General features: G+C 38.2%; 1 protein-coding gene across 21 annotated transcripts in view; it reads left to right on the forward strand.

Annotated features, from left to right (window-relative positions):
* ncam1b (neural cell adhesion molecule 1b) overlaps positions 1 to 11,304 on the forward strand; it is a 75,689-nt gene that overhangs the window by 45,004 nt on the left and 19,381 nt on the right. For 9 of the 21 annotated variants that reach the window (XM_044203824.1, XM_044203809.1, XM_044203822.1 and 6 more), the window contains exons 9-12: positions 464 to 487; positions 7,063 to 7,092; positions 10,734 to 10,884; positions 11,112 to 11,299. In XM_044203824.1, coding sequence (XP_044059759.1) covers positions 464 to 487; positions 7,063 to 7,092; positions 10,734 to 10,884; positions 11,112 to 11,299 — 393 coding nt within the window. The remainder of the gene's footprint in view (positions 1 to 463; positions 488 to 7,062; positions 7,093 to 10,733; positions 10,885 to 11,111; positions 11,300 to 11,304) is intronic. The other 12 variants (XM_044203811.1, XM_044203816.1, XM_044203826.1 and 9 more) reach the window with 3 other exon arrangements.

Genomic DNA, 11,304 nt, shown 5'->3' on the forward strand with positions numbered 1-11,304 from the left:
CTGCTTCTTATTGTACAGTGTTTGCTAGAATGAGCACTTAATGATCAAGTGTTTGTTTAGCATTTTCAATCACCGTTATCATTATTCTGCTCATGCTGGTGATTGAAAAGTTTTATATTAAAATGGTATAATTTATAATGTTTATCTATGGACATTCTGCTACCATCTTTTAAATTTGTTTTGGCATTGCATCGGTTAAGAGCTAACCTTTTTACCTACCATTACATCCTCGATACTGTGTCCTTTTGGTAATGTCTTCTACAATATTCCATGTGCAAACCATCAAAAACAATGAATACCTAATTGGTATTCTCGTACATCTATTGCCCACATGGCCTGGTTCTTCAAGGTATCTTGCTACAGTTGAGAGGTAATGAGGGGGAAAATGCTTCAGAGAGATACTGTAGTTCATGGAGGAATTCTGGAGTCAGTCCATTACATGCACTACATTTTCTTCCTACAGGCACATCTAAACAGGATCTATCAGGTATGAAATCCGCGTGGCACAGAAATGTACTGGAGTAGTGTTGCAAAGTATGCCTCCAGATTTAACAAAACCCCACTGAAATCAAATAATCCCCTTTTTTTATTGAAAATTTCCCAGCTGTTTCTTGAAAACCCCAAGGAATGATCTCATCAGAGTTCATGAAATTGATTCGACTGTTGCATGTCTCCCAAACATAGCCTGAAAACTTCACTGATCTTGTGATAGAAAGTGTGTAGAGTTTATCTCACGAGATCAGATGAAAATTTGGTTAGTAACATAATAAAAGGGAAAGACCATTTCTGTGTCGCTGTTGCCTCATCATTTCAAACTTTCCATCACAGCATGAGGTTGCCTGGATTCAAGCCCAGCTCAGTCTGTCTGTCATCTCCATAGTACTGTAGATTGTCTAACATTTATGTCAGTATCACTTGAAAATTGAGGGTAAAAGTGCTCCACCTAAAATCTATCTTTTGAGTATTACACACTCACCCCCTGCAGATAGAAATAAGAGAATATGAGTGTGGGGAACATGCTGATCATAAAGGTGGCCAGTGGAGAAGTGGATTATGCTGCAAGAAGAGGTTTAATGGGCATTTTTCAACCGTGAAAACTGGTCACTTTTGAAATCCATTGTACCTGACGACAACCACTGCATGAAAATGGAAGTATGAACGTTTTGCAGCCACCTGTCAAGCCCACAGGGCTGAGCGTTTGATATTCAAAAACAGGTTTTGAATGGAGCATCAAAGTGCAAAACACGCTACCACCATATTAAGCACATCATGACAGGCCTATTTTTTTTCTTTGTAAACCCACACAGTCACAGTGGCGAGGCACACTGGCACACATGGAAGCACCGCCCAGTTTACACCTTCATCCTATTATCCAGGGTAGATCTCCCCTGAGAAGCAGCATTTTTTGCAGAACACACCTCCCAGCTGCTGCACCTCAACTTCCTCTTCTGACAGATTGCCTTCTTTTGTGGTCTTGAAGCTGTCATAATGGATGAGGAAAGACTCATCAGAGGGCTAGAGTAACACTCAGAGCTCTGCATCCCACAGTCTCACCATTATATGTCATAAAAAACATTGCCTGGCCAGCTATACTGTAGGTGTGAAGACTGACTGTGCAGGTGGGTGCTGAGGAAATGAATAACACACACTGAGGCTTTTTGTTATTAACAAGAAAAAAATGGTGCGGCACCATGACATGTCACATGGCACATGTCATGTGATGCACAGCTGTGCTGTGGTGGCAGTGTGTTTTGGACCTTAGTCTGCAGAATGCTTTGTGATCTGTGACATTTCTTCACAGCTGTCTTCAAAGAAATGATTAGCAGCCATACTCAATCACCGTAGAGTGTAGAAAGAGCAGATTGCTTATATTTTCCTTTTATAGTTCTGATTATCAGCAAGGGGAATGATTTCCATGGTGGGGCTCTAATGAATGTGTGAGGAAACGGCTGCTAATTGTTTAATTGTCATGTTTTGTTTGTTCATATGATGTGCGTCTGTCATGCTATCTGTAATCATCATAACAGCTGTATTTCATCCAGGATGGGTGTAAAAAATTAAACGACATTCGTTTGGGGTGGACATGTTGAAAAGAAAAATGTAAAAAAAAAAAAAAAAAAAAACAAGCTGTTAATTCACTATTTAAATTTTAAACAAACTTTAAAGGATGTGCAGGATTTTCTCATTAATATGCTGATGTGAGTTTTTTGTGTTGGTCAGAAAACCAGTACAGATCTGTAGTGTGCCATTTTAGATGTGTGGTTGTGATGAATAGACAGAATTAATTAGCAGTTTATTTAAATGTGTTTTCAGTTCTTTGGCTCTCTAGTTGGTCAGCCATTTTCATTTATTGTTTGAACAGTACTGTGCATCTAGTACAAAGGCCTTTTTATGCAGAACCTTATGATCATTTTATTCCCATGCTGTACTTTATCACACATATCAGTGGTGTTTTGTTCAGTGTTGAACAGAACATTCAGTGGCATAATAAGAGAAGAGGATGATTGGAGTAATGTGAAAAATCCTAGAGTGCAATTCAAGTTTCACAAAAACTCCCCTTTTCCTTTTAGTTATTGGATACTGCTCACTGACGAACAGACATGATGATGTTCTGTTTGACATTATAAATAAAAAGAATTACACTCTGATATTAAGTTTATATGCCCTGACTGCATAGGAGACTGTTTCACTAAAACAACAGTTAATTAACTAATCTGCTTTATACAGGGGATCAGTCAACATTTTGCCTTTCTGATTTTGTACATGTTTATATTGTTTTGTTTTGTTTACATCTTTAAAGCTAGAATAAAGCTTTAAACAACCCTAAAAAAAACCCTGTTTAAGGTTTATTAAAGGTGCACTGTGGAGTGTAAACATCTTGTAAACAAACAAAGTTTCTGTTTACATTCAGTGTTACTCACCAAAACACAGTGTGTGTATCCTTGAGGTCTAACAAATGTGTTGAATGTATTTCCTTCCTCATAAAATATTTGCAAAACCAATTTTTCTTTGAAGTTTGAAAACTGCATCATTTACCTACATGTTTACTTGCTAGCAGTCTTCATCTTCACTGCCTTTGTTGCCGCCACCTTTTTAGCTTAGTGGAAGAGCGTGAAACCATTGGCAGGAATGTGTATCACATCACACACGGGCATGTGCGTCATGCACATGCACAAGGACAACATGTAAAAACATTATTCCATCATGCTAGTAGTGGTCAAAAACTCCACAGGGTGCCTTTAAGCTAACATTTAATTACTTTATAGTTATAGCAAAGATTTAAGGTTTTAATTATCTTCACCTTTCATGTGAGAACTATACTTCTGCAGATGGAGGAGACATCTGTAGCTCAAGATATTGAATTATTGTATAATGTTTGAGCAGAAAGATCAGGATTAAAGAATACTTTTGGATACTGTATTTCAGTCATGTAAGAAACCAAGACAATCTATTTTACAGCTGATATTCTGTGATAGATTAGCCGTTCGTTGTCAGTTTGATGCTTAAGGAAATCTTGTCTGGCTTCGTTTGACTCTCCTTTTTACTGTGGTCTTGGATTTTAAAGGTTAACACGGGGAGAAACAAATTCATTCTGAATAACCTCCAACACGAAATGTTCAGTGTCGGCAGACAAAAGCATTGTCCGATAACTGTGAGTAAAGGGGTGCACAATGTGAGGATTGAGGGAGATTACTGTATCATACAAAGAAAAGCAGCTGTACTGTACATAAAAAAAGACAGGATAAAAGGAGTATAGTCAAAAACTGTTATACCCTTGTGGGTGTTTGCCTGCTTAGAGTTACGTTTCAAATTCAAATTGGTACTTATCTGGGGATAGTTTTGTTTTTGTTTATACAGCTATTAAAGTTAAGTGTTTATATATTTATTTAAAAACTTTCATCAACTTGTGAGGTTTTCGGTTGTTTCAGTCCTTTTGAATGCATTCGCTGCAAGTCGCTCTAGATAAGTGTGTCTGTTTAATAACTGAAAATGTAAATGAAGTATTTATCCATGCTTTGTACATTATCTACATAATGAATGTTTTGCTTATTTGAATACATATTAAACATTCTGCTTGATGCACAGAGTTTTCAAGCTGTAATTATCTTGAACTATATTGAACTATACAGAGGGAAGTTGTAGCGAAATATGACTAATTATAAAACTTAAAAGCATATTAAAGTTTGTAGTTGATTGGGGGATGGCACTTAATGTCTGTAATCTGTGTTTTTGTAAAAAAAAAAAAAAAAATAATAATAATTCAAATATCAGGACGCAAATACGCATTTTAGGGCCTGCTCTGTCTAACATCCAGATTGCCAATTAGAAATTATTAAAGACCTGAGAAAAGAAATTCATGATTATTTTATAAGTAATGAGATGCTTAAAGAAAATTTGTAATTAATGTTGTGTGGCAGCGGTTTAGGCAGGGCATCTGAAACAGAGGAATGCTTTAAGCGTTGCGTGCCAATACAGAGAGCATTGTTTTCTCCAAACACAAAAGGCTACTCATTTACAACAGCACGCCTGGTAGCTCAGTAGTGGAGTGATGTAAAGGTTTCTTCACTAAAATACTAGTCAGTTTTCTGTGATGTACTGGCATGTAGCGGCTCAGCAGTTAATGACACAGGACAATGACAATATGCATAATCATCGGTTTCAGTTAGGCGTCACCCAGTGAATGAAACACCGCCAGTGTTCTGTACATTTATGTGTTTTAAGAGCGCACTCTCTCTCTCTCTCTCTCTCTCTCTCTCTCTCTCTCTCTCTCTCTCTCTCTCTCTCTCTCTCTCTCTCTCTCTCTCTCTCTCTCTCTCTCTCTCTCTCTCTCTCTCTGCATTGCCCTCTTTAAGCTGACATTACAATTCATGTCAGAACAAAGAGCAAGGATAATTCACTATGGAAGGCAATAACAATGGGCTGGGAAAATGATAAGTCCCAAGGGAACCGTCACCATATTGGTTTGTGTGTATGCTCTGAGAAGTGATTGTGTTGTGGTGTCTTCCTTTTTGCACGCTCCCCTCATGCTGTTGTGCATTGTCCTTTTGTCTTAAACAAACACCTGTCACAGATATGACAGCGATACTTGTCAGCTCACTTACTGCAGAAGCAGCGCTGCAGACGAGTCTGTGGATGAGGTGGTGATGTTCCAGACTATTAGGTTGCCTGTTTTAATTGGGCTACCGCTCTTTCTCAGCACTTATGATGATATGCAGCCAACTGCTGTTTGTAATGATGCACGGTGCGCAGTGTGTTTTACTGTGACAGTAGAGGACTTAAGAACATAGTGAAATTACACTCATGCAGTAAACTTTGCAAATGATTTGTCTATTAAGTGTTTTATCGTCTCCTCTTTTTACCTTTCTCATTTTGGTGGTTGTCATAGTAAATGGTGAGTCAGGTTTGTCAGTGATATAAGGTACTTGAATTCAAACACACCAGATGTTGTTTGTGTTATTTATAAGCCACCAGCATTGATTATGAAAGGATAATAAAGGGGTGATTTTATATGTGAATTCATTGATGGTTTGATTCACTGTTTTGCCCTACAATTATTCCAGCAGATTGCTTTCATTTACTTGACATTTTCTTGCTGTTGCACCTGATGAAATAGCTGTTTATCATTTCGCTTGTTACGCTTCAACACTTTTTCGCTATGTTGGCCATCACATCCCATTTTCATGCTTAACATTTCCTCCTCAGCATCATGAAATTCATAGAGCATGCTTTCCAAAAAGCTTTTTGTCTTGTGGAGTTGGGCTTTTCAGTGCCATTTTGATTTAACTTGACATAGCATGTTATCCAGAGGTTTGATTTTATCTGTCATGATGTAAAATTATTCTGTATTCAGGAGGGTGTTTTCCTGTAGTCAGTAGAGAGGGAGAAATTACCCACAAGACTATGATAATTACTTATTTATCTTGATATATGTGATTTTTATTTCTTTAGTAACTCTAAGTAACATGATAAAATGTTAAACTCATGTTGATTCCAGTCAAAAATGTGAGAAATTAACCGCGATGCCTCAATATGAGAATGTGTTCACCACATGATATATGGAGAGGCAATTAATGAAAACATTCGACAATAACTCAGCCCTAGCTATTATTTAAACGATATAGTTTTGGTCAGTTAGTGAATCATTAGTGCATCCATTCTTATAATACAGAAATTATTTTAAAGCTAACATGCCTGTAGATTTACAAACCTCCACTAACAGGGAGAGGTGCTATCGTATATACTTCTTTAAAGAATTAAACTTAAATTTCAGAATTTATGCAAATCACATTTTGTCCATTTTAGCATAACAATGAAAAAAACCCACTTCATTTGAGACTGCAGTACAAGTACTGTTAACATTCAGAGAAAAACATCTGACTTGCAGAATTACTCAACATAACACAGGCCACCTGTAGGCAAAGACTTATTTCCAGGTCTCACATGGGGTGCAGGAAGAGCTGCAACAAAATTGGTTCTTTTACACCCCTCATTGCTTATTGAGAAACACAACAAGTGTTATTCAGTGACTTGATGACTAGGGTACTTACTGTTGTTTCTTGATGTAGGACAGACAGAACAGTGCTAGAGTCAAAAATGGATTGAGAGTCGATAATTGCTGTACTAGTTTTACCAAACAGGCCGACATATCTCTGTTGTCGTAGTGTAATTGAGTCACCTCTTCCTGATAAACCAATAACCTTCTTATCTGTAACCATTTGCGTTATCATGGTGCCAATAGACTTACTTCTTTTGGGGTTAGAAGCAGTGTCGTTCCAGTGTGCAGTACAGAAAATAACACATCATAAATATCCACCTTTAAAAGAAAACCCCTGTTGTCACATAATAGGCTTCTCTGGAAGGGAAATCCAAAGCATCACTGTCATTGTATCTGCAGACTTTCAGCAAAATCAGACATTCAGCTCAGGGGTTGTGGATGTACAGAAAATGAACTGGACACTTAATACTTGCATGCTATGTGCAGCATCCCAGCTTTGCCTAGATAAGGATTACTTTCTAAGAACTGCTTTGCCTTTTGTTTGTTGTTGTCTCTGTCCTCTACAGGCATCATGGACTCGACCTGAGCAACACAAGGTATTCTAAATGCATGACTTTTCCTTACACCCATCCATCTTTCATGTCAGGGGAGTCTAATTTAATTCTGGATGGATGCAGATCAAAATTCTTGATCAAGTAAGGGTCAGGGAAAGTAGAAACCCTGAGAAAGAGATGCAGAAGCCAAACAGGCAAGTGCAAGTCTGTCTGTCTTTGTCTCTCTTTGTTTTGCTTGTTTGGTTTCCATATAAACTTAACATGCAGTGGCCTACTTCAGACCTTTAATCTAGCCTGCGAGAACACAAGTCAGTACAAGACATTTGCATGCTCAAATATGAGTTTTATAATTAATTTTTGATCATTTATAGATTTGATGCTAATTCTGTTACATGCAGTTTTTCGACCTGTTTTCTCTCCAAAAACTGATTTGACATTAGATAATAAGTATCTATAATTCTAATTCGTTGGACCAAAGATGAATGAATATGTATGCAAGAGAAAATGAAAGATGTCTTTGTGCAGCCCAGAGTGTCAGAGCCAGGGACTGTTCCTGAAAGAAAGTGAAAATTGGCAAAAGAAAGAGCTGCCCACATAAGCTTTTCTCCAACTTACTGCACTATCGAATATGTGTTTTACATATGTGACAAAATTGGTGAGAAATACCACTTTGTCATCTCCAGTATTAGTGCTGTGTTGACCACACTAGAGGACAGAGCTGGTACAGATTCATCTTTTTGGTTTTCAAATGAACAGAAGTTTGTGCTTTCACAAAGTATGTCATCGATGATCAGCCCATCAGCGTTTCAGTTGCAGGATTAGATATCGGGGTTGCCATTGTTATGTATATTTTTGGACCATCTGACAGGAAATGAGTATGTATTTTTAGACCATTTGGTTCCTCAAATAGCCTTGCTATTCTTTTTTCAGATTGCAGGGAGCACTGCACATCAAGCGAATTGGTCTTTTCTTTTGACTCTTAATAGCTTTGAGAATGTATCTTTTTGCATTCACCATTTCCAACAATCACTAAATATGAACATCTGACATGCATTCGCTAATAACACCGGTGACTACAAAACTTTTAGAATGAAAACCTTATCACGCACTACTAACTACAGGAGGTGAGGACAAACCTTTCTCATCAAGCACATGCTGACAGTAATTACTAGGTTTGTGTAAAACTGTGATTTACATATTTTGTGCCTCAGCAGTAATAAGCTGTTGAAGTGGTAGCACTGGAAAAATTTAGTTTAGGCTTGCTATACACTTTTACCTAGAAAGTAAGGGTAAGATGCATTATTTTGAACATTTGGATTAGCGATCAGCTGTACAAAAATTAGCCCCAAAAAGCCTAAACAGTATAAAATGTATCCTGGTTACCCAAGCTTCTCAAGTTTTTTCAAGAAGAAGAGAGATTATCCAAAGTAAGTGCCACTTTTCTCAAAAACAAGAACACACAAGGCTTAAAAACAGAGTTATGCCATGCTACTTTATTTTATGAACCATATTTTAGTTAACTCTCGTCTCACAAATTACATCTCACAGTGTATTTCCAGCACATTTGTGGTTTCAGGTTTTGAGTACCTTAATGGATCAGGCAATAATAATTTTCCCTTTCTGACGTGATATAGTTTTAAAGTCTACCTGCACTCTAAATTGATCAGTGTGTGTCTCTGCAAGATATCCCATTATAAACCGCAGTATGAGCATGCTGAGCATGTTTGTTGCATATGCGTAGGCAGCTGAGTGTTCATTTGACAAGGAGCGGAAGGGAAGGTACATTCAGGGGAAGGTGTATTTGTATGCTGGGCCAGTTAAGATTTGGTGAGACATGAGTTTAACATGTCCTCAGTGTATTCTCAATTTTATGGTCTGATGTTCCAGCAGTGCCTCTCTCTTCTGCTGGTAAAGCTGAAGAAGCTGTTAGAGAGCTGTGCTGTCAGTTTGGCTTGATTTATTAGAGGAGCTTCTGTCTGAAATCCTTTATTTTCTTCCCTCATCCGTTTTATAACAGATTTTCACACAGACATGTGAAGTGGTTTTGTGCTTCTTTCTTAAAGGCAGTAAAGTCAACAAATAATGATCAATGATGTTTCCAATAGATAACCACTCTAGTGCATTATGCATTCATACTAAGAATCCATTGGTATAAAACATTAATGAATCACAATATTAAATTGCAGTGAACACATACGTTTCCTCTGGTAGATGATAGTCATTATGGGCTTCATATAGGAAATGAGTGGCTGTGGCCCCTGTGAAACTCTCCATATGTTGTTCTGGCTTCTGTGACATTTTGATGCTGCATTCTCCGAAAAGCAGGAGCACAAAATTAAGAAGGACTCAATATTGAAGCATACTAACTAACATGGCTGTACATAGTCTGGCATGTTGCACAGATGCAGGAGTCAGAAGCGGTACCACAGGGGTCGAGGGAGAATGCTTTCTGCACAGGGGTCAGAATAAAAGGATAGTGTGTTATGTAAGTGTCTCCGTGGTCCTGCTACCCGCTATGCATAATGAATGCCCCAGACATGCTTTGTCTATTGAATTTGAATACAAACTAACGAGGGTTTCTCTTACATGACTGCCCAGACTGGGCCCTAATTCAATATGTGTAAAAGCATCCGTGCCATTGTTTTGCCTTCAACTTGGATCAAAGCCATGAAAGCGACCAACAGAGAGGCTTAGATGTTCAGTTCTACAGCACCTTTTTAAAAGGAATAATTCACAAAAACACCTAAGTACTCACTCATTGTATAAAAGAGTACTGTACTATAACACTTGCATGCCCCAAATCCATTAAATAAACTGCACAATTTGAATTGGTTTGAGACTTACTGAGTCAGAGATCTACTGTGCTCAGAGGAAAGTTAACATTTTCTGTGCTATAAGCAGCCTTAATAAACTGGTTCTTTAAAAGGGGAAATTTGGTCTGTCTGTAACTGTACACCCACAGTTTAGTGTCACATGACAACAGCAACCACAACAACACACAAGTTGTTGACCCGGAAGGTGAAGAAGCTACTTATGCTCGGATGTTTTAACTCTGCTTACCAAGTTAACGAAACCAGGTATCTCTAGAGCAGGAAGGTCATTTACACATCTCATTAGCCAGCTGTCTGTTGTTATTTCCCTGGTTTCAAGTGCTATGTGCAGGGCATGTGCTCTTTGTCACTGAAACTGGGGCATGTAGGTTCAGAGAGCATTGCAACCTACTAGACCAAAAATTAAAAAGTGATTAACTTAAAATGTTATTTTACTAAAAAAATATGATTGTGAGCAATGATGCTAAGCCCTAAGTGTCTTCAATATAAAAGCGCATGTAAGGTCTGCTGTCTATCGTCATGCATCAGTGTATTTCACGAGTTGGTAAGCCCTCCAGTGTGAAAAGCTGTAGATGGTTTCTAGTGCCTTCTGTCATCAATTATTGATAAGCTCCCCCGTACTGTCAACTGTGTCCTTATGTTTCCACGTCTTTACAGAGCAGAGTTTGGCTTTTTCATTAATATAATGTCTGTTCTGCTCATTAAAGGCAGGCTTTCTTAAGCTTTTTTCAGGTCTCACATCTTTCTGCAAAAATGTGCTCTGTAGATGTAAATGTGCAATATGGGGATGGAATATAACTGATGTGAATGTTTTGATTTTCCTAAACCAAGCTATTTTCTGGTCCCATTTAGAGTCTGGATGGAAATGTAGTGGTGAGGAGTGATGCTCGTGTGTCCTCCCTCACTCTGAAGTATGTCAAGTATACAGATGCTGGTCAGTACCTCTGCACAGCACGCAGTGCCATTGGAGAAGATGATCAGCCGGCATATCTGGAGGTCCGCTGTAAGTATTTCCTTCTCTCTTAATATAAGTGTTGTGTCGTAAAGGTGACTTTACAGCAGCGTTGCTAGTCATCCACCCTTTGTAACTGAACAAAATAAGCATTTCCTAATCATATAAAGCTCTTAAATTCACTTTTATGTACACAGCACTATTTTCAGGCACAGTTAAAAGCACAAAATCAAAAATGCTTTGGCAGAAAGTCTGTAATGGGTTTTTTTTCCCACTAGATGCTCCTAAGATCCACGGTACAGTGGCAGTGTACACCTGGGAGGGAAATGCTGTCAATATCAGCTGTGAGGTCAAGGCTTATCCCAGTGATGTATCTATTGTGTGGCTGAGAGATGGACTGCAGCTCCCCAACTCAAACACCACCAACATTAAGATCTTCAGAACTCCATCATCCAGCTACCTTGAGGTACA

Source organism: Siniperca chuatsi, linkage group LG7 (assembly GCF_020085105.1).
Source record: "Siniperca chuatsi isolate FFG_IHB_CAS linkage group LG7, ASM2008510v1, whole genome shotgun sequence".
Lineage (NCBI taxonomy): Eukaryota > Metazoa > Chordata > Actinopteri > Centrarchiformes > Sinipercidae > Siniperca > Siniperca chuatsi.